At 41.4% G+C, this 24,046-nt stretch overlaps 1 protein-coding gene across 4 annotated transcripts; it reads right to left on the bottom strand.

Moving 5' to 3' along the window:
• Nucleotides 1–173: 173 nt before the first annotated feature.
• znf280d (zinc finger protein 280D) lies at nt 174–23,405 on the bottom strand. Of its 4 annotated transcripts, XM_053676564.1 has the most exons (22): nt 23,260–23,365; nt 21,894–21,996; nt 19,993–20,135; nt 19,437–19,604; nt 17,659–17,894; nt 15,221–15,317; nt 14,687–14,938; nt 14,512–14,586; nt 14,340–14,422; nt 14,006–14,232; nt 11,659–11,816; nt 11,338–11,438; nt 11,109–11,255; nt 9,373–9,507; nt 7,771–7,970; nt 7,519–7,659; nt 7,348–7,410; nt 6,256–6,374; nt 6,138–6,159; nt 1,927–1,951; nt 1,759–1,802; nt 174–1,654 (listed from the first exon to the last, which is right to left on the bottom strand). In XM_053676564.1, exons 4-22 carry the CDS (start codon nt 19,594–19,596, stop codon nt 1,147–1,149), a joined length of 2,793 nt encoding a protein of 930 aa, XP_053532539.1. In that variant the 5' UTR covers nt 19,597–19,604; nt 19,993–20,135; nt 21,894–21,996; nt 23,260–23,365; the 3' UTR covers nt 174–1,146. The 4 variants fall into 4 exon arrangements, with proteins under 4 accessions (XP_053532539.1, XP_047007618.1, XP_017314074.1 ...); XM_047151662.2 differs by lacking the exon at nt 21,894–21,996 and having other exon boundaries at nt 23,260–23,356; XM_017458585.3 differs by lacking the exons at nt 19,993–20,135; nt 21,894–21,996 and having other exon boundaries at nt 23,260–23,405.
• Nucleotides 23,406–24,046: the final 641 nt, after the last annotated feature.

The raw sequence follows: 24,046 nt of genomic DNA, 5'->3' as shown, positions 1-24,046 counted from the left end.
TTCAACAATACCTTCGAAAATCTGGCTAAGAATACTGCCATGTAGGCTATCTTTCTGATATCATTTCAGGCTTCTGTGTAGAATTTAGCTGTGCAGCTCTGCTAGAAATATTACAAACGTCTACTTAGAGGCGCCGAAGAGGGATAACAGAATTATATGGAAGAACCGGGGACAATGGGATATGTCAAATATTTAATAATGAAAGGAAATATAGAAACGGTTTTACAAAAATACAAAACAACAACAAAAAAAAAGTACCTATGAAAGTCGACTGAAATTGAAACCGTGTCATTTTGAAGTGTGCACGTCCCGAAGTGTCTTTATGTTCAAATAAACCATTTGTTTGACTTCCCTCATGGACCTCCAATCACTAAAAGAACATCTGGATCATGTGTAGCTTCACGGTGAAAGTGAGTGAGATCAAGTTCACTGCTGCTATTTATAAAAATTTAAAAAAAGCGGACTGCTGAGGAGAAACCGAACGAGTCACCAAGCAGCACAGCAATGCCAGGCGTGTAATAAAAGAAAAGTTCTTCTTTATTTGTTTTCTTTTGAGTGAAGACATTTGATGGAGCCTTACCTCTAAAACCCACAGAGCCTTTGTCCAGCATGAATAACTAGAACAGTGTAACTGATACTGATACAACCTCCTTTTCCTATTTAAAAGAAGAATATAAAAGAATATTTTACACTGGAAACAATAAAGCTCTTTTTTTGAGAAGGGTTGTTTGATCAGTCGAGTACACCGTAGTGGAATACTGAGACACAGTCTTAACTAGAATCCAAGGTTCGGGTTCCTTGTGTGTCAGTCAATGGTATTACATTAGTAAAAAAAAGCAATGCTTCCCTATAGTAACAGGTCATTTCACAGTCTCTCAGTCCGTTTCTGAAATGGACAATGATTCTTTATAGAAGGCAATACTTTGTACTGGAGCACAGTAACACAATCAAATCTTCATCAATTCAAGTTTCATTACAAACAGCATTTTTTTTTTCCTTTTCAGTTCGAATAGATGAACACTCCATATCACTGGAAGTCCTACATTATGTAACAACCGTTAAGTAAGTTTTATAACTAGATTAAAAAATATGTAAAAGTAAAAATGGAGGTGTTCTCATCCTATGCTACTCTGAAGCTAAAGTTTTCTAGGTGCTTATCAGGCCTGAGGTCTCGTCCTCCTGCTCCTCCTCCTGCTCCTCCTCCTCAATGTCTCTTTTACAGTTAGGTGAAAGGTCTTTCTTGGGTTCTGGCCCATTCTCGGCTTCGTCGCCTTCGAGGACCTTGGACGGAGTGAGAGGCTCCAGCAGGGAGTGCACACTTACAGACTCGGCTTTGTCACCTTTATTCAGGAAGTCGTCTGCGCTCACTCCGCCTCCGTTTTCGATTGGGCTGCAGGGGTTGACGGGAGCATCAGTGTTCTCAGGTTCTGTCCTCACTGGACCGTTCTGTAGGTCGGCTGTAGGCTCCACGCTTTCAGGTCCCGTCTTGTCTTCGGCTTCTCGGTGAACAGTCTGCTCTGGCGTAACCTCATTTTTAACCGGCTCAGTGACACGTCCTTCGCTCCATACGTTAGCAATGCTCAGAGATTCCATTTCATTCAGCCCTGATTTCATGGAGGATTCTTGTGACGAGGAAACTTTGGTTTCAATAGAACTGAATCACAAGATGGAAAAAAAATGGCCACGGATTAGGGAAGTGGAATCCATATGAATGAATATACTGTATGTGTTAATATTAATATAAAGAAATGGCTTTACCTGTCAGAACCGCTCACTTCTGCCTTTGGACTTTGGGCCTCAACCTATTAGGGAACATGACAAAAGTTTATTTAATTAAATACGAAAAGAAAATCAGAAATCTGATAAGGGTGACGCACACAAGAAGACAAACAAATTATTAAAGCAGGAATTAACATCTTCACTCACCTTATCAGTGTTAGAAAGAGTCGACCTAAATAAAGACAAAAAAACCAAACAAACACTACATTAAGGGAAAAAATGTGTTTTTGTTATTTAGTGAATCTTTTGATTGACATACATACAATTGATATACAGTCTCCTCTGAAAGTATTGGAACAGCAAGGCCAATTCTATTGTTTTCACTATACACTGAAGACATTTGATTTTGAGATCAAAAGTCGAATACGAGACGATAGGTAAGAATTTCAGCTTTCATTTCCTCATATTTACATCTAGATATCTTAACCGATTTAGAACATGGCACCTTTTGTTTGAACCCACTCTTTTTTTTTCTTTTTTTTCCCAAGCGATCAAAAATATTAGAACACATGACTGACAGGTGTTTCTTGTTGCCCAGGTGTGTGCTGTTAAATTGATTGTTTAAAGAATTAGTCTCACTGAATGTCTACTCTTGGTTTGCGCCATGAGTATCACCTGTAAAGACCTCATGTGTTGTTAAAAAGGATAAACCAACATGAAGACCAGAGAGAAAAGCAAGCCACTTTGAAGCTGAGAAAAGAGAGAATATCTATCTCAGCCACTGCACAAGCATCAGCCATAACCGATACGACAAGCAGACATGGAACAGGTCGGCCAAGAAAAACAACAGCAGTTGATGACAAACATTGCGAGAGCTGTGAAGAAGTTGCATGTCTCATGTAACTCTGGTCTCATATCAGTCTTTTGATCTCAAACCCATATGTCTTTAGTGCATAAGGCAAAAAAAAGTAGTTTCGGAGGGGGTCGTAACATGTTAAGCGCGTCATCAGAGTTGATTATATTGATCTTATGTTAATTAACTGAATAAGGCATGACTAAAATACAATTAATTATGCAGCACTACAATACATCAACAGTTAAGAAAATGGCAATCCACTAAACACTAAGCAGTCACAATGCAGACAGATTAACCGTATAAAGCAACCAGAGAACGAACATCTATTTTCAAGAGTCTGAACCACAGAACAATAGCTCTCAGGTGGATCGCTGAAAGACTCTCTTGGGTAGTGTCAGATCTTGTGGCATAGAAAAGTAAGGAGTGTGCGTTTTCTTAAGCCCCGATCCTGCAATACTTCACTGTGACTCTTCGGGACCTTTCTCCCTGCTGCACATTAGTTACGTTGTTTTTCCTTTGCGCTAATTAAGGCCAGAGCTCACTCCGTGTCTTCTGCACACCACTTAACACGCAGCCAAATTAGACTAATGAAATTAGTCATGATTTTTCACAAAGAATGGTATTTTCATAGAATTCAAGGGTCAGGGAGTTGGAAATTGCGCACATATTTCATCACAAAAGGCAATTTATCTAAATCAGTGGAGGTGAATCACTGTCTCTATTTTTATCCTCTTCTCCTTACAGCTCTGCCCTCTACGTTTAACAAAAGCACCAGACGTCTGGTGTCACTGTCTCCCAATACATCACGGAGCTCCTCCGAGAGCCGAGAAATGGCACGGACAATCCTCAAAAGTAACACTTAACAATCCTGAACAACAATAGGAAGTAACCAAATTACAATAAATAGAAATCAAAATAAGATCCCCAAGATACAGAGACAGATTCTTCCCCAGAGTTATAACCCTGCTTAATGACACACTCAGTGCATTTACATGGACAACAATAATCCACTCTTAATCCGATTAAGACCATACTTTGTTTAAGAAACTACCATGTAAACAGCAATTTTTAATTACCTTAATCTAATTAAGGTCATACTCGAAGTAAGCAATAATCGAATTAAGACATGTGGAGTACTCCTGTTTTAGTCATATTATGGACGTGTATTACAGACATGTAAACACCTTAATCGCATTATGAACGTCGTGTGAGAGATTTCACTGCATTTTGCGGCAGGACACGATCACTCTCAGCAGTTTTACGGCGAACAAGAGAGTTCAAACCGCATACTTGCCTACTATAGGCCTGTAGTGGGGAAAAATACATGTATCTCGGTACCATAACGAAGACCAACTGTATATTGATACGTGAAATTCTGGAGGGACGTCGGACGGCGTGGCGCGGTGACGTAATGACGCGGGATGTTAATCTAATTATGTTCTATAACGTGTAAAACGGGTACATGAAAGGAGTATTCTGAAAGCGACTCATGTAAACACCTTAATCACAATATTATCTTACTCCGAGTAAGGTCAATAATTCGATTACTGCTGTCCATGTAAACGTAGTCAGTGTACAACTACTTCTAGCACTAGCACAAATACCGTCACTGCAGTAATACAGCACTATACACACACACGCACGCACTCAGAGTTTCGTATAAAGTAGACAAATTGTAACATCATATATTGTGTGTTCGTCTTCTTCTTATATTCTTATTCATATTGTGTAATATGCATTATATTGTAATACAATATGGATTGCAATGTTTGAATATTATTAGAAAAATCCATATTTGAATGATGAAGATCCCCCGTTCTGCTTTACGTAAGTGTATCAAACCTTCCTAAACCTTTTGGTTAACTGCCCATCGCTGTCTGATGTAGGAATGGGCTATGAATAAAGACATGCCGTATATAGGATACTTTATTCTCTTATTATTATTTAAAATAAACTTAGGAAAAGTGCATGTAAATTTCACATTAAGAATTCATCTCTAAGGGTGTGCACTAAATGGATGTCAAACAGCACGACTACCCTATGTAGTGTGCATTTTGTAGCAATTTCACAATTTAAATTAACAAATAAACAAAAAAAAAAAAAAACACCCCTACATTTTTCACACCTTCAAATCCATAAAATTAGAATCAGGTGCTGAAGATCGGGTGCCAGTGATTAGAACCTGCTTAGGGAGTGCAGGTGAAATCGTTCTAATTTATACCCCTCTCATATCTAGTGTCTGGGGTTCCCTTTGTTATTGAGGTGTGAGGTGTCATCATGCCGAGATCTAAAGAGTTCTGTAAGGCCTTCAGAAAAAACGGTTGTGGATGCCTAGGAGTCTGGCGAGGGATTTAAAAAGATTTATTTAAAAAAAATTATTTGAAATACATCATTCCACTGTAAGAAGAATAATCTACAAGTGGTGCAGATTTCAAACGACTACCAGTTTTTCCAGGACTGGCCGTCCCGGCAAATTCAGCCCAAGAGCAAACCGTCTGATGCAGAAGTCTCCAAGAACCCCAAAAATTAATCACAGGATCTGCTAGTGAGTCTTGCAACTGTTGGTGTCAAAGTGCGTGCTTCTACAATCAGAAAGAGATTGCACAAATTTGACCTGCATGTGAGGTGATACAAAAAAGTTCTTTCTGCTGAAGTGGACAACACTAGCTGCTGAGGGTGTACTTAATTTTTCCACAGAAGTATCTCACATCTATTGATATTTCTTCTGAATAAATGATTGAAAAAGCCATTTTTCTTTGTGGTTTTGTTTAAAGATGATCAAATGTTTGCCCGTCCATATATGTCAAAAAAGCCAACAATTTCCATGGGGTGTTTATCACATTTTTTCACATGACTGTATGGTGTATAGAAAGACCTTTTGGGATTTGGATTAATTGTCCTGAGTGGCTTAGCTTTTAAAATAAATAAATAAATAAATAAATAAATCAATCCTGCGAAGACAATATAAAGATGCCATATTTTATGTAGATTTTGTACAAGGTATTTAAAAAAAACTGAGCTAAATATCAGTCTCCTAATGATTTGACAAATCATACATAGTGTGATTTATGTGATACGAAATGATAGGCTCATTCATATTCAACTGCATTCAAAAAATAAATATTTTAATTAAAATTTGAATGCAACGAACTCGACAGCCCTAATTACTTATTGTTCAATCTGCAATTGTGATGGCTAGACAGTCTGTCCTCTGTAGGTTAATTATTGTTTGTCTATTCTCTCTCTCTAGCATTGCAGCTCCTGGTTTGGCCTCGCTCTCTTTTTCTCTGGGAAGTTGTTATTTAGATGGCTTTGTTGTGACGCCTTTGTCCCAATTATTATTTTTCATGGTTAGCTCTTCCTTTGTATGCTTGTTTGTTTTTCAGAATTTCCCTTTTTTTTTTTTTTTGCATCACACTGACCTCTGACTATCCAATCAGATCTTGGCATCTTGATTGTACATAAAATACCAACTTAGTTTTGAACTGCCATGTGGTCCTGCTTTCTTTGTTGTGACCTGCTAAAGTGGTCTGTAAGACATTAGGAGCATCAAATTGCTTACCTCTCTGCTGTTGAATCTGCATCTGCAAAGTGTAGAAGAGAAACATACTAGGTCCCATTCAGGCAGGAAAAGCTGAGAATAGTATATTGCAAAGATTGTGAGAGAGTTTGTGAATTACCTGTCTCTAAAATGACCTGGCAGCTATGGTTGGGTCTGCTGATTAGGTGCTCACACATGCGGTTCGCATCGGATGCGTCGGCCAGGAACTCACAGTTCAAACAAACAAGAGTCAGACTCCTGGAAATCAGATCATTATGAGATCAGACATTTTCTATTACATAACGTCAACTCCAAATATTGGCATCCGTAATGAAAGTGACCACATTGCACAAAGATAATGTTTTATTTTTGTTTGATAATCAAATTTTTTCTCAGGTAGGGCATTTGTTTCCTCTGAAAACACTGGTTACAGAGTTACTGGCACCAGCACTATTAATATTCTCTTCCTGTAGAGAATGTCTTCCTGTAATGTCTATCAAAGCGAAGAATATCTTGGAAGATCCACTATGCAGTCCATTCAAGCTCCTTTATATTCATAGCTTTGCTCAGAGATTTAGTCATTCATTTTCCTTATATTAATCCCTGTGAATGACCTGTTACTATGGAAACTATAACATATCAGAATGAGTGTATTAATATAAACCTGTGATTTGCTTTGTAGCCAGCACTATTGTCAGAGCTGCTGTTATAGAAAATTAATTAACACTTTCTGATTCAAGAAGTCTCCAGTGTTGTGATGTTTTGCCAGCTAAATTGTATTCACACTTGTTCTGACAACCCCCCACCCCCCATTTTCTCTAGATTGTCTCCTGAATTTAGTCTTGGCAATTTCACACCCAAGTTAGGTCTCCTGTAATGATATGACAGCTACTAACTCAGGAGGGTGAAGGCTATGATGTGTTTCTTCTGACACACATGAAGCCAACTGCATTTTTTCAAACTGCTGCTCATGCTGCATCACAGGGCACTAGGACACACTCGAAGCTCTACCCACCCCCTTTTTGCACGCATAAGCTCACAGATGCCCATGGCTGACTAGTGGTTCTGACAACTTCTGACTTGTCATAGCTTAATATGTAGCCTGAGCTAAAGTGTAAAAGTTATTTATTATTTAATCAATAAGTGCTATAGCTTTACTGTAACATGATATATCTAACTCATGTTGGAGTTCTAACTCTAACTAATGATTAAGTCAGGACTGAAAACTTACCGTACACCACGCAGAGGCCTATTCACCTTGCTCAATCGTAGTTTTGAGGAGCTGTTGTGAAACCTTAATGGAACAAGGTATACAAGTGTAACGACACTGGAGTTAAGTCATTTGGACAGCGTAAATCTTTATTTATTTTGAACTCAAATTCAAACACGCTCCTGTCTTTACCTCAACCGATGTCTTCTGAAAGCCTTCTGACAGCTCGTCCGATACTTGCATACAAAACATTTCAGTGATATAGGGTAATGGATGTACGGTTCTGTAACTTCATTTTGACACTCGATGCATTTGTGCACTCCTGGTGTAAGTCTGTGGATAAAGAAGATCGTTTATGTACACTTCTCATACACACTCAAAAAAAAAAATATCATCTAAAATGTCACTATGAAGGTTAGCTCAGCATGTAAAGTAAGGACTCACTTCAAGCCTCGGAGCTCTTTGTTGGGTAAGGTGCGGTTCTTATTGCCCTGGTTTGTCTTTATCCTTCCTATGTTGGAGTTGGACTTGTGAGCAGTCGGTTTAACCGTCTCGGGGCTCGTGGGGACGAGGTTGACATACGACTTGCCAGGAGCAGAGGGACACATCGTAGATCCTCCACTGAGCGAAGCTCGAATTGTCACCTGGGGGGAAAAAAAAACAATGGTGCAGTGAACGGAATCCAAAAAACGCAATAATAATAATTCATACGTTAAAGACAGAACCACTTAACTAAAAAAAAGTGGGCCAAATCATGTAGGGTATACATGCCAAAGCAAAATCCTTTGCCAATAAAAACTTGTGACACATAACAGTTCCATAAAACAGAACCATCTGTTACAACAAATAAATCAGCAAAACATGTCCATTTTTATTTTACACCTGCCATGAAGAAAAATCCACATAAAAAACTTTTGCTTAAGCTCATGGTGACCAGGGGGTGACACATGCATCTGATGAAAACACACAGACAGCTAGGGATGCACTGATCTGAAACGGAGTATCGGTATCTGGGCTGGTATTCGTTCGTATGATACACAGATCAAGGATAAGATTGTATTGTTGATAAGAAAAGTCAGAGAAAAATGGCCAGACTGGTTCGAGTTGCCAGGAAGGATACAGTAACTCACATAACTTTTTACAAACATGGTGAGCAGAAAAGAATCTCAGAATGCACAACACATCAAAACTTCAGGTGGACGAGCTACAACAGCAGACGAACACGTTGGGTTTCACTCCTGCCAGCCAAGAACAGAAATCTGAGGCTATCATGGGCACAGACTCACAGAAACTGGGCAGTTGATGAGAGAAAAAAAATCATCACCTGCTCTTTTTCCAGTCTTCAACTGCCTACAGACCCTTCGCACACGTGATGTTTTTCTTTTTTCACACCACTGTGTGTGAACTCTAGAGACTGTTGTGTATGAAAATCCCAGGAGATCAGCAGTTTCTGAAATACTCAAACCAGCCCATCTGGCACCAACAACCATGCCACGGTTAATGTAACAGATCACATTTTTTCCCTCACTTTGATGTTTGATGTGAACATTAACTGAAGCTCTTGACCTGTATCTGCATGAGTTTATATACAATGCTGCTGCCATATGATTGGCTGATTAGATAACTGCATAAATGAGTAGGTGTACAGGTGTCACTGTTAAAGTAACCAGTGAGTGTATGTCAGTATGATATAGACAAAAATTCCATACTGCATTTATATTGCTACTCACTGTGATTGTGATATGCCTTAAAACAGACTATGTTTTTATTTTTTGTCTTTTTGATCATGCCAGTGCCATGAGCCCAAATCACCCAACAGAAAACTTACTAGGAATTTCTGAGAGGTCAGAATGCACTGAATGCATGCACAATGAATACGGTGATATTTTTTAAGTGTGTATATCAGTATTGTGAACGTCACTAACGCAATAACAATAAACAGTGGTAACGTGCAGTATACGCCATATCATCCCCCCCCCCTCTTGGCCCACTTATTAGCGAGATTGAAAAGTTGCAATAAGGCATGAATGTTTACGCATCACAAACCTTCGTTCCTGGAGGAAGTCCTTCAAGGCTTTTTGGTTTTTTATAAGTCCGATGATGAAGCGCTTTGTGTTCCACTTTCTCCTTGTAGGTGAGAAAATTCAATCTGCACTTTCCACAGCGCTGAATTCCTTTTTTCTGTGAAGAAAATATTACAAATTGTGAATATAAGCACAAACTCACTCGCAGCTCAGTATTAAACAGGTTAGCTTAACCTGGTGACCGTGTCTCTGACCCACATTAGTTAATTATTGTTTATTTTCTGGATTTGAGAGGTGATTTGTTTTTTTTTTGCTCCTTTATCTTGGTTCCTGTTGCTGGAGAAAAAACTCTAAAGGCTAGTAAAAGACAGTAATCCCCACTGTCAGACGGTTATGTATTGCACCAAGGTGTTCGACAGACAAGCAAATCAATCCAAGCTCTGAGAGAGAACCAATAGAGCGACTCACAAGCGAGTTCCACGTTTTGCTGACTTCAGATGTGTGTAGCCTCAAGCCCCCAAACCGAGAGACAGAAACGAGGGCTTCCACCACTGTTTAGGACCTGAACTCTTTCTTACAGCTGAGTCTGACCTACAAATTCAATACCTCCAAAGCCCAGATTCAGTATCGATTTGCGTATGAAAAAAAACAAACAAAAAAACCACATGCAAACTTGATAACACTGGCAGACCAATTTGCAAGCTGATTTACTAGCAGGGTCTACAGAGGATCTGTGTGATTCACATCAGCAAAACAGCACGTCTTGTCCGTGTTTGCATGCTTGCCTTAATGAATATACAAATGGAGGGGGTTTCTACCTTTAAGTGCAAAATGCAGGGTCCTGTCAATGCAAATCTGTTCAATTTGCAACCACCATTTACTAAGTCTGAAAGTCATCTCACGGATAGTGATTATGTGCACAAATTAGTATGATGATGAAAGGTAGATATTAAATTTGTGGAAGACTAAAATGACAACACTTGCATTAGTCTGTATAATGAGGACGCTTATCTGAACTATGCCTTAAATGTCACAAAACATTTTTTTTTAAACATTATTAAACTTATGCCTTACTGTTCCAACACTAATATAGTATTTAAACATAACCTGTGAAAAAGTTTTATTCACATTTACCTTATTAGCATAATGGACACTTGTGTCTTCATGGTTTCAGTTTATATTCATACAGTTTTTCATCAAGTCTCACCACCTTTAAACTATTATACTTCAATTTCAGTTTTCCGTACGGGAAACACTTGTTTTCCACCCCTACTTCGCAGCGGATTCCAGTCACAGGATTATTGTTTGTAAATCGCCTTTAACACATTCACTAACTCCACGTTTTATCTGATTGCACACCAACATTAGTCGGTGTCATTCGGATAGTAAATCAGGGCCGAAGATTTTAAACGTTACCGAATAGTCCACAGATCACAAAACTATGTATTTTAACTAAAAAATGTAACATTTCTAAACCAGAAGTAATTGAATTTTCAGTAGGAATGTCACAATAAGACTCATAAAAATAAATAAAAAACCAGAAGACCATTTAGTATTATCTTATTTGCTCAATGCTAAGCGATTACTCATCCTTCACTTGCATTTTTCTACTTACATCAATTATTAACACAGATGTTAAGCCTAGTTTGCATGTAAAATGTGTTACACCATAATAGAACAGCATTATTATGAAGAGGGCAATTTCCTGCATGTCTAAGCCCAAACTGTGTCTTGAAACCAAAGCCAAAGCTTCCAGACCTGGTGTTTCATGTAATGCTGCATGTACATGTGGGCACTGCGCAGGACTTTAAGGCAGAACGGACAGAGGAGGTCTTTAGTGTTTTCATGGACGGTGCGGAAATGGTTCTCTACATCTGAGAAGAACGACGATCTGTAGTTGCAGACCTGTGAGCAGAAATGCGGCGGTGAGATAAACAGGACATGACGGGAAATGTTCATATGTTAAATATGAAGAGGTCAGAGGTACCTGACAGCCATACGGCATCTCTCCTGGTTTGTGATTGTCCTTCATGTGTTCCAACAGGACTTGTTCTGTCTCAAAGGCCAATTCACAAATCTTACAATTAGCTGAAATGGAGGAAAAAAAAAAAAAAAGACGACAGAAAGGTGTGAAACCATAATATCACTTCGAGCACAACACCCTGGACAATTTTGAGTGTGGTTAATTGCAGGTTGTGTATTGTAAATAAAACTAGAGGCTTAATCTTGTATCCTCGAATGTACTAGTGGCAGTCTAGTGGCTTTCTGTGGGCATATGGGATGGTGCTGGTGGTTTGCGTTGGCATACTGGTGGACTCGTAGGGGCTGTGGGCGCTTTCTATGTGGCACTGCAGCTGGAACGGAGTGGAATACTGCCGGTAACAGTGCTGACACGTAGTGTGACTCTCCCAACTCTCGCTATTCTGCTTCTCCAGCTCCAGATGATGCTTCATGTGATTCATGAACCTGAGAGAGGGGCAGTCAGATACAACAAAAAGGAATGAGAAAAAAATCAAATTAACTGCATTTGCAAGTAATTAAAAAGATAGAAAGACAGGAAGTGGGGGGGGGGGATAAAAGACAGGAAATTAAAGAATAAATGGTCAGAAACTGACAAAAATGACAGAGAATGAAACAAATGAAGGATAAAATACACGTGACAGACAGAGAAAGAAGTGAACGAAACAGATGTAAAGCAAGAAAACAAGCCAGAGGGAGATGGATAAGAGAGAGAAAGGAGGAGAGTAGATGGAGAAACCCTATCATAGAAACAGCATCAGGGACATGTGCGCTGTGTGACATTAATGCCGATGTGAGAGTTAAACACGGGCGAGCGCAGACGGCTGCTGTGTGAGAAACTGAGCTGAGGGGATGCTGTTGACAACAGTGTGCAGACCTAAACATGAGAGGCTTTGATTTGCGCGGAAATCAGTGTTATGCAGATGAACATAGTTCACGCAGGTAAAACCACTACAAAGCGGCTTCTCTTTCAACAAGCAAGCTTTCTTTTCCTCCGCAAAAAAGAGCTGCTTAAAATAGACACAGCAGCCTGAGAACCACCGAAATTCAAATGTTCAAACCAACATGCCCTATTTTCACGATACAAGATGCGACTAAAGATCGTTTAAACATATTAAAAGACACCTACTTTAACCTTCTATAAATCAAATCTGTCCGCCAGAACAAAAGCACCACAAATAGAGCGAACAGCAGGAGCCAACTGGCCGTCACAGCCATTTGGGAATAAAGGCCACGCACTGTTAAATATAACAAACCAAATTACAAAGTCGCTAGTTTAAAAAGGGACATTTTTTAACAGCATGTGGCCTGTATGTGCATCAAAGCACTATTTGGACTCCCAAAGGTTTTCCTAAAGATAAATTAGCACTCATTCTCCTCACGCCTCACTTTCTAAGCATGCATAATAGCCATTATAATACCCACAATTACAGCAAGCTTTTCTGTTTCGCTTAATGATGAGCTGCTCCTCAGGCTGCCTCTAGCCCCCTCTCTCTCTGCTTGCCATCTTGCCCTGATGTACAGCGGCCTATTTTTCAGACGTCGTGTTCTGCTACCTCAGCTCCCCTAATAGGGTTTTTTTTCCTTTTTGCGGGCGAACCGTGACCCTGGCTGCCGGAACTTGGGGTACACGGCAAACATGTCTCCCCATTAAAAGGAGCTTAGCGAGGCTTTTCTCATGCCGTGGCAGAGTGAAGTTATTTAATCACACCAACCCTTCTTACACCAGCCAAACTACCGTCCATTATTCATCTCAGGACCCAGGGGGGAGCGTGAGGGCTGATAATGTCTCATCTATCTACAGGGGGCAAAGCTGTGATGGAGGCTGTAGTCCCCCTCTTCCTCTCAGTCATTCCCTTCCTTTACTACCTGGATCTGCTTCTCGGATCAACTTTAGCGCTAGCACATGCAAAACTCGAGATAATATCGGCATACTTTACCAGTGTGTTAGGGTTTTGTGTCATTCAAGCATGCAACCTTTAATCTGGGATCCATACATTCACATGCAACAAATAACACTTACTAACCTACTTAGTATTCAGCGATCAGGGGTGTAATGGAACATTTTATTTAGCTCTGTTCATGATAGCTGCTGCCGTGAGCTACTAGCAATGTGCTCGGGGAGATTTCTGATGTTATGCCATTTAAACAGTACCTTTAATAGAGATAATGAACATGCAGACCAGAATCAGTGAGCACAAGGTGACTTGCAAGCAAAGTGTAGACACTGGTTATTGTGCAGATCGCAGTGCTTCTGTACTCGCAGATGTGAAGTGCTCTCTCGCAGATGGGGTAGTTTCTCTGTATGTTTGCTTCACTGCTGCAGGCATGCAAATTCCTTTGTGTGCGAGCAATTCAGGACACCTTGTGCTCATTTTAGCTGACTTCATTTGCACGGTTACTTCTCTGCGTGTTCGAGTCGACCGCATTCACACTCCATTCATTTTTCCATTATTTTTCCACCGAGTGTCCTATTAAGCTTGTTTTTGTGTTTTCTGTTTTCATGGTGTAGTTTTCTACCATAAACCTTTTCTAAACTTACTCCTGAAAGAGACACATTCTTTGTATCCCAATGTTGCTGTTCATCACAAATGCCGCCGCCGCCACCACCACCACGGCGCACAGACAAACCGTACCTAATGTTGTTCTTGAGGATTTTCAAACAGCTGTTGCACTTGAACGTCGTGTTGGACTTCTGTTCGCGGGCGGCAGACTGATCACCCTCGCATTTCCCGTAGTAAAACTCAGACACCAGCATGATGAGCTTCCCTCGCTCTGCTTCATACAATCGCACTGGCATTGCACCTCGATCTGTCTTTGAGGTTGAAGGAAGGATCGTGTCCACTAAGTTTGGGCAGCAGATCTGAAACATGCAAGAAGAGGAATATCAACTAGGGATGCCAAAGACATCCTTTTCTGTGCCTGAAATAGTAAAAAAAAAAAAAAAAAAAAAAGTAATCACTAGCTTACCTGCATGTGAGTTTTTAATGGGTCCATCAAGTTAAAGTGAATGTGACATTTGGGACACTTCCTAGGCAAGGGGCTCTCGTTCTCTGTTGCAAACAAAATTCTCTTGCTGAATAAAATAATTTGTGGAATACAATGAAAATGTGTCAAAACAATACAGCGAATGAACACAAACCCATGTCAATTTTAGTTCTTTTAGAAGGGCCGTTGTTCGACTCAGGCAGCGTGCTACGTTTCATTTTTCCATTATCTGTGGTCCAAGACAAAGTCATGAGAGAAGAGAGAGAGACAATTAGAGACTACCTTCAGCATAAATCATATAATAATCTATCATGTACATATATACACACCCCGATTGTTCACAGTTTGTAGAGTAGGTGGGAGGAGTTTGGAAGAGCTCACTGAGCTTGATTTGCTTTGAGGGCTGTGCTGGATAGAGTGTGGGCTGGCCCTGGAGTGAGACTGGGTGGAAATGTCAGCAGGGCCCTGGACGTTAGACAGTGTCACCACGTTGTTTTGGATTAACTGCACTTGGGGCCGGTGGATGACACCTGGCATAGGTTTAGGCGGTGCAGTGACCTGCTGCACCATCGGCTGACCTGCTGTATTTTCACAAATTCATAACGAAAAAACGGCCGCCCTGAGCTTAGCTGGCTTCATAACGTATTTGTTACATTTTTAATATTCATATGTGAAAACAGATTCTTTTTTTTTTTAGATTATTTTTAAGTAGATACTGATCAAATTTAATTTAGAGAACAGAATGATAGCAATAAAGCAAGTTTTCATAACCTAGGTGCTTTTTTAACCACAGAAATGAAATGGATATTGTTTCAATTACTCAAAGCAGATCTTTTAAGCACAGATCCAGAGATGCTGCATACCTGGCACAATAGTGAACGACGTTCCTTGTGGATACTGAGTTGTGATAAACGATGAGTTATTATTATTGAGGTTTTGTGGTGACGCCACTATATAACCCTGAAAAGAATAGAAAACACACACACACACACACACACACACACACACACACACCCCCAACGGGGTTCAGCACCGAGCCTGAACAAAACCCATTTTGAGGTCATAAGGTTCAATCCATGTCAAATCACTGAAGCTCGCCATCATTTAAAATTTTAAACAAAAGAAACAATTATAGTAATACAAAAATTATACTGTACGTCAGCGGCATGGATTTAAGAGGCTTTAGTTTAAGGTTCTGGTGGTTGTTTTAAATTCCACTGACCCCTAACACAACTGGAAGAACAATGCCTAGCTCAAACACGAACCACTGTTTAGGTTTGGACACAGATGTTACGTGTAATTTGAGTCATACATTGTTAAAATGACTGCTTAGATGATTTGTAAAAATGTGCTTATGGTGCAAAGAATTAACATTTGTCGCATTTTATTTTATTTCTCATTAATCTCCTCATTATTTCATACGAAGTAATATGAAACATGCAACGCTTTGTTTTAATAAGATATGCTTAACAACAAAAAAAATGGCAGCTTTTTTATTTAAAATTTTTGCTATCCTTTGCGTAATTCTATTTATTTATTTGGTATTTAATTGATGCTTTTAAAAACTGACTGTAAAACAAGAAGCTAATGAATTCTTTTGCAATTCTTGCAATTCATTTTAAAATAGCTAAAATGCTAATATTTCACTGTAAAGGACACCAGACACAACCATTAAAATGCTGCACACACATGATGTGCATAGGGAATGGGACATTTTAGAGAATGATGCATGTGAGATGGGCAGGTGACACAAATCAGGGAAGAAAGCGAAGCACACGGATTGAGCAATCCAAGAAATGCGGACCAAGGGAGCAATCCAGGGGGACACAAGTCACTGGGAATGATGTGGGGGATGAAGATCCAAAAAGTGACATGGCAGGACATGGATTGGGGAGTGACCAAGAAACAAAGATCAGGGAGCAACCCAAGGAATACCATTCAGGGACTGATGTAAAGGACACAGATCATGGAAATAAATTGGGGACGGGGACTGCGCAGGAACTCAGAGAACATGGACTAGGAATGACACATGGACAGAGATCATGGGAAAATGGACTGGGCAGCGACGTGGGGAATGGGGATCAGGCAACAATGAAGAGGACAGAAACAGGTAGCAACGTAGAGGGTAGGGATCGGGCAGCAAAGTGGGGGACAGGTATCAATGGGGGACGGGAATCGAGTAGTAACACAGGGTTTGAGTAGCAACATGGGATCGAATTGCTACACGGGGAACGTGGATCAAGTAGTGACACGGGGGATGGGGATCAAGCAGCTACAGGGGGACAGTGATCCAGTAGTGACAGAGGGAATAGGGTTTACGGAGCAAAGTGGGAAATGGGGATTAGGCAGCAGGGGGTAGAAATCAGGCCACGAAACAGGGAGAACAGGTAGCAATATGGAGGGTAGGGAAAGCAACACAGGGGACCGGGATCAAATAGCAACCCAGGGATCGAGTAGTGTTACAGGGGACGGATGCAATGTAGCAATGTGGGGGGGATGGTGATCGAGTAGCATTACAGGGGGCCGGGGTTCGAGTATCGATACTGGTGATGGGGATCGAATAGTCACATGGGGCACTGGGATCAAGTAGAGGCACAGGGGATGGGGATTGAGCATCAACACAGGGAATGGGGATCGAGTAACAAACTGGGGAACAGGATAGCGTTGGACATGGTGGACAAGGATCAAGTAGCAACAAAGGGTATGAAGATCATATAGCGGCCCAGGGACAGAGATCGCGTAGTGACACAGGGGATGGGGATCAAGTATCAACATGGGGTATGGGGATCAAGTAATGACGTAGGAAGCTGGGATCAAGCAGCAACATGGGGGATGGAAAATAGGTAGTGACACAGGGGATGGGGATCGAGTAGGGACACTGGGGGCAGGGATTTGGTCAACACATGTAGCGGAGATCAGGCAGCAACACAAGGAGTGGGGATCAGGTAGCAATGCAGGGTCCAGGAATCAGGAAGCGACACGAGTAATAGGGACTGTGTAGCAACAAGGGGGGACGGGGATTATGCTGCATATCAGGGAGTAACACAAAAAACAAGAATCAGGTCAGGGGCAACTCGGAAAGTGGCCTGGATGGTATATCAGGGGACATGGAATTTTGACATTGCATAGTATAGCATCTAATCCCATAAGAGAAAATTGAACATGCCATTATAAAATATGACTATTGCACACATACTGAAGATCAAAACCTTGCTGATCCTTGTGTAACTAGAAAGCTGACCTACTAACAACAGGAGGACATGAAGCAAAGTGTAAACAGTGGACATCAATGTGTCTGTACCTGATTATTGATGATGATGGGCTGAGGGGATACGGTGTTTAGTAATCTGGGTCCAGCCTGCAGTGGTGCTGATTGGGAGCTGACAGGGATGAAGACTGGCTGTGATGAACCTCGGACAGTGACTTGAGGAGACTGTTTGGCAGAGTTTATCTGAGGCTGACCAGACTTTTGGGGTGAAGTCAGTGTAGTGACCCGTTGGAATGTGACATTTTGTTGGTTACGCTGATGGCCAACACCTAAACAGCATTCAAATAAAACTAAATGTACTGCATAAAGAATATCTGCAGGTACAGATTAGCCAAACTTATGGACAGTTTTCAACAAGTATTTGTGACCTTTTTTCAGCTACTTTTTTTTTTTGTAGTGATGCCATATGAAAATTGCTGACCAATACTGACAAAAGATACATTTTTAAATACAGGCGGTTTTGTAGTTCACCTTATGTGGGATTACAGCACACACAGTCGGGTTCATAAATATTTGGACAGGGACACAATTTTCGTTTTTTCGCCTCTGTACACCACCACAATGGATTTGAAATGAAGCAATCAAGAAGTGACTGAAGTATAGACTTCCAGCTTTAATTCAAGGGTTTAACAGAAATATTGCAATAACCGTTTATGAATTACAGCCACTTTTTGCATAGTCCCTCCATTTTCATAAGCACAAAAAGTAATGGGACAATTTACTGATAGCAGTTTCATGGCCAGGTCTGGTCTGTTTACTCGTTATTTCATGACATTAAGGAGATAAAAGCTGAATTTGAATTTGCTGGCTGAAAGTCTGCACTTCAATCGCATCTTGACTGCTTCATTTCAAATCCGATGTGGTAGTGCACAGAGACAAAATTACTGTCCAAATATTTATGGACCCGACAGTATACAAGGTTGGATATTTTATTTTTTTGACAGCTCCCCATCAAACTAACTGAAAGACTCATTCTGAAATACAGACAAATACATTCCTCTACCCGAACTTGTAATTATTTTGAATTGTGACAGGTGAACGGCTCTTTATCGAAATATAACTATACAGTGGATTCAAAAAACGAATAATCAGCTTAACAATGTTTACTTTTATTCAGAGAATAACTCTTTTCAGTTTCAGCCAGCTCATTCCCATAGCGACCAGAAGCAGTTGTTTCCTGTTTTTATGCTGATGTGAATTAAATTGAGTCATCTATTCGGGTAAATTGATTTTGTACTCTATATACACGTATACTAACATACATAATTCAGCGATTATTATCTGCCGAAACAAATCCATACAGCAGACAATTTGTTAGCACATGGCCTATGCATCATTACATCTGATTGGCATGAAACAATCTGTGCTGACTTGCAACTGTTTCTACTGATTGTTGGCTGATAAATTATGAATACCATCCATCCATCCATCTTCTATATCACTTATCCTACAGTGACGCAGGGAACCTGGAGCCTATCCCAGGGAGCATGGGGCACAAGGCGGGGTACACCCTGGACATGGTGCCAATCCATCACAGGGCACTATCACATACACATTTACACACCCATTCATACACTATGGACACTTTAGACATGCCAATCAGTCTACCATGCATATCTATGGACTGGGGAGCAAACCGGAATACCCAGAGGAAACTCCCGCAGCACGAGGAGAACATGCAAACTCTGCACATACAAGGCAGCGGCGGGAATCAAACCCACACAGCCCTGGAGGTGTGAGGCGAACGAAACCTACAAATAAATACAAACAAATCTATTGTAGAAGAAATTAAACCATGGCAATGTCCATACCTGTTCTGGTGTTAGGAGTTGGCTTGGAGCTGCAGATTTCCCCTACAAATATCGGTTCATCATCATCGTCATCGTCATCATCAATCAAACTGATTTCTGGTATTGCCCTCTGCCATGGCTCCAACTCCTCCTCCTCACATTCCATAAACAGCTCAGACATGCTTGGACCTAGAATGTAAACGACAGTGACTTTCCCTCCAGTGAGACGAACCTTCAGCAAACATTCACTCCATCTTCAGTCAGCCCTTTATCCTGTTTAGAGTCATGGTGGAGCTGGAGCATATCCTGGGAACACTTGGTGAGTAGGGCTAAAACATACAGGATGTGATGCCATGCACACACACACACACACACACACACACACACACACACACACACACACAGAGGCACTCATTCATACCTATGGGCAATTTAGCATAGCCAATCCACCTACCCCAGGCTGTACTCGGGATCAAAATATTAGTCACCTGTCAATTCTCCATTTTCTCTCCAATTTGGTCAAATGCCATTTCACACTTCTTTCCAATATGGTCACTTGCCCTATCATGACACCTACCGACCGGGTACTTCTCCAAGACGCATGAAGCCAGCCAACCACTGCATCACAGAGTAGAGTAACACACTCAGAGGAAATCGCTATCAAACCTCTTCCGCATACACGAACTCACAGACGCCCACGATTGGCCAGTGCTGCTGTACCTGACAGTAGAGATGCTCCAATCAGTATTTTTGCAGCTGATACCGATTAACGATTTCTTGTCATCATGATCAGTTGATCCCAATCGTTCAAGCATTATATAAGTGATATGTAAGCTTTCTGTTGACCGTCACTGTTAACCTTTTTTTTTTCCAGATAAAGTAATACCACAGACGCTGCCTTGGTTATATTATTTACAGTACTGTTGTAGATTGTTTTTTTTAATTGAGAATCAAATAAATAAGCACAACAAATATTCATTTTACAATGTACTTTTAAAATAGGCCTTTAAAAATACACGACAAATGGCAAATTTTTCATTGTTTCTTGAGACGTCGTAATAATTCCACACTGGTGATGACATGACTGCAGCGCTAAAGTTTAATGTCATCATGTGTGTTATGTCCTCGCATGTTTCACGTCACCAAATTGCGATCGGTTAGTGAGATCGGCCAAATTTAGAGACTACCGATTGAGTCATAGAATGTGATTATCGGCCGATACAGATTGGCGGCCGATCAACCGGAGTATCCCTACCCGACAGGTGAGTGTATGCCATCCCTCCCATGAAGGGAGAACAGGCAAGTTTTCCAACCTAATTCCCGTAAATGCATGGTGTTTACCATAAAATCCCGTATGTACACTCACTCCAGTTTATACTGCAGCTGGACTGACTGCACTCTCAGAGCCTCGTGAGAGCTAAACCAAGGTCAGTTGAGAACCGATCATTACTGCTGATTGGGTAGTCTTGGGTAGGAATGAAATTTTCTCTGCATAGATGACTACATTATACCACTACATTATCAGCAAATCACTGTTTCCAAATTGAATTTGCCAACAGGCAATGTTAAGAAGTGTTTAAAAAAAACCCAAAACTCCTGCACTCCAGTCCTCTGTGTCCTCATACACTACACTCACTGGTCACTTTAATAGAAACTCCTGTACACCTGCTCAATCCGGCAGTTATCCAATCAGTCAATCATGTGGCAGCAGCACAATACATATAATCATGCAGATACAGGTCAAGAGCCTCAGTTACCCTGCACAATTTGGAGGTGGAAGGAAACCGAGGAGGAAGAACCCAGAGGAAACACATGCGGAGAGCATGCACAGAAACTCAGGCTCGTACTGGGAACCTGGAATGCTAAGGCTGCAATACTATCTGCTGTGTCACCGTGCCACCCACTTCAGCTGACAGAGACTTGCAAGTGAAGCAAGATAGATTATTGTTGTCTTTAATTGAAACAGATGATGTGTGATTGGTTCCAGACAGCTGGGTTTGGCAAGCATAACACCTAAATGATAGATATATCTCCAATGATCAAGGTTTAAGGCTACCAATTCTGGACAAAAGTTAGTTACATTTTATTTAGCGCTTTTCTAGACACCCAAACAGCTTTACATAGTATGGATGGGGGAAATCTCTTCAACCACCATAGTGGGCCAGAATGCCCACTGCACACCAGCTACTAGTGGAGAGGAGAGGAGAGTGATGTAACCAGTTCAGGGATGGAGATTATTAGGGGGCCATGATAGACAAGGGCCAATTTCACCAGGTCACCGGGGTTATAACCCTAATCTTTCATGAAACGTGTCCTGCGATTTTTAATGACCACAGAGAGTCAGGACCTCGTTTTAATCATCCAAAGGACAGTGCTGTGTTTACAGCATAGTGTCACTATAGTGGGGCATTAGGCCCCACAGAGACCACATGGTGAGCACCCCCTGCTGGCCTTGCTAATACCACGTCCAGCAGCAACCTTAGTTTTCCCCAGGAGGTCTCCCATCCAGGTACTGCCCAGGCTTAACCCTGCTCAGCGGGAAACCAGGCGAGAGCTGCAGTGTAATATGCCTCTAGCAGATCTGAAGAGAGACAGAAGAGAGACAAAAGAGATCATCCATCCAATCATCTGATCATCCATCCAGCCATCCCATCCTACACAGGGCTGCAGTCGAGCCTATCTTAGGGAACTCGGTGCACAAGGCAGGGGGACACCCTGGGCAGGGTGTCAACCCATCGCAGGGCACAATCAGCCCACAATGTACATCTTTGGACTTGGGAGGATACCGGAGTACCCAGATGAAACACCAGAAGCATGAGGAGAACATGCGCACACACACGGGCCGGAGGCTGGATTTGAACCCCCAACCCCAGAAGTGTGAGGAAAATGCTAACCACTAAGCCACCGTGCCTCTACAAAAGAGATCACTGATCTCTTATTACTACAATCGTTAAAAGGGAAAATGGACAATAACACTGAGTATAACAGCCCCACATACTTTATTAAATACAACATCTACTTCTTAAAGAAACTTGCTATAACAGTGTGGAAGTTGATGGTTCAATGACACATTTTTTAGGACAGATTTCCAACACTGATCCTGGATGAGCTGCTGTCCTGCTTATTTCAGTGATTTCCCTGCTCTAACACACCCACTTCAACACACAGGAAGGACTGATTAGTTGAATCATGCGTTTTGGGGAACAGAGAAAAGATTAAAATGTGCAGGATAGAGAGTACTCCAGGACCAGGACCGGGAACCTGTGCTCTAGGATACAATGCGACTCTGCCGCCCATATTTAGCTCCGAACAGCTCATTTGGCTAAGAGACAGTAAATTGTCTAAGGACATGACTAGGTTGACGTATAACAGCATGACAATTATATTATAATATATAAGAAGCAACATTATACGTTTAACCACATCTGGCAAATACTGCGTCTGCACCCAAACTAAATAGCTAACAAGCTAAATCGCTATTTAGGGTTGATTTATTTCCTACCCTTATTATGACAAACCCCGCCCACTGTGCAGTGACTGGTCGATCGACAGCAACCTGCGTAATGGAGAACAGACTAACCAATCACAGGACAGAATGAGAGCAGTACTAGCCAATCAGGGGAAAGGAGGTAGGTTTTATCGGATATTGGGTGGGGAAAAAAACTATTGTGTTGTTAGCAAATCACAATAGCTAGCTAAAACCAAACACAGGCTAGCCAAGCTGGCTAAGCTCAGTTAGCATTCTGAGATATAACACGTTCAGCAGGCATGCAAAAAAACACGTATTGCTAGAACACATGCCGAAATATTAACTGTGCATCTGAATGATGGCACTTGCGCTTACCTGAAACACAGCCCGTTTACAAATCACATCGGAGGTAGTTCAAAGAAACAGGCATAGCTACTAGCATGAACAGCCCCGGTGCCTGATGGGAAAATAGAGGAGGAGGGTTTTTTTTTGTTGTTGTTGATGCACCAGACGCCGCACGCACGCTAGCTAACGCGCGCGCGCTCTCTCTCTCTCTCTCTCTCACACAAATCTGGCTATTCCTCTGTATTATTGTATCATGTATCATTGTCCTTCTGTCTAAAACCACTTGAACTTAAGTCTCACTGGCCCCCTGTCTTATATCTTGTTGTCTCGCGTCTCGTCCCTCTGACTCAAGTAGTCACTGTCTCACGCCTCATCCCTCTGTCTCAAGTCTCTCTGTCCCCCTGCCTCACGTCTCATCCCTCTGTCTCAAGTCTCACTGTAACCCATCTCACGCCTCGTCCCTTTGTCTCAAGCCTCACTGTCTTATGTCCCCCTGTCTCACATCTGGCTGTCTCTCTCTCTTACGTCTTGCTATTACTTTGTCTCATGGTTTTATGTCCCTCTGTCTCAAAATTATTGTCCCAATGTCTCACCTCTGACTGTCCTTCCGTCTCACATCTCATTGTCCCTGTGTCTCACCTCTAGCTTTCCCTCTGTCACAAATCTCACTGTCCCTCTGTCTTATGTCTCACTGTCCCCTTGTTGCATGTCTGCCTGTCCCTCTGTCTCAAGTCTCATTGTACCTCTGTTTTATGTCTCGCTGTCTCTCTGTCTCATGGCTCGCTGTCCCTCTGTCTCATGAATTGCTGTTACTCGG

This window comes from Ictalurus punctatus, chromosome 27 (genome assembly GCF_001660625.3).
Source record: "Ictalurus punctatus breed USDA103 chromosome 27, Coco_2.0, whole genome shotgun sequence".
NCBI lineage: Eukaryota > Metazoa > Chordata > Actinopteri > Siluriformes > Ictaluridae > Ictalurus > Ictalurus punctatus.
This window is presented reverse-complemented; position numbering and strand designations above follow the sequence as displayed.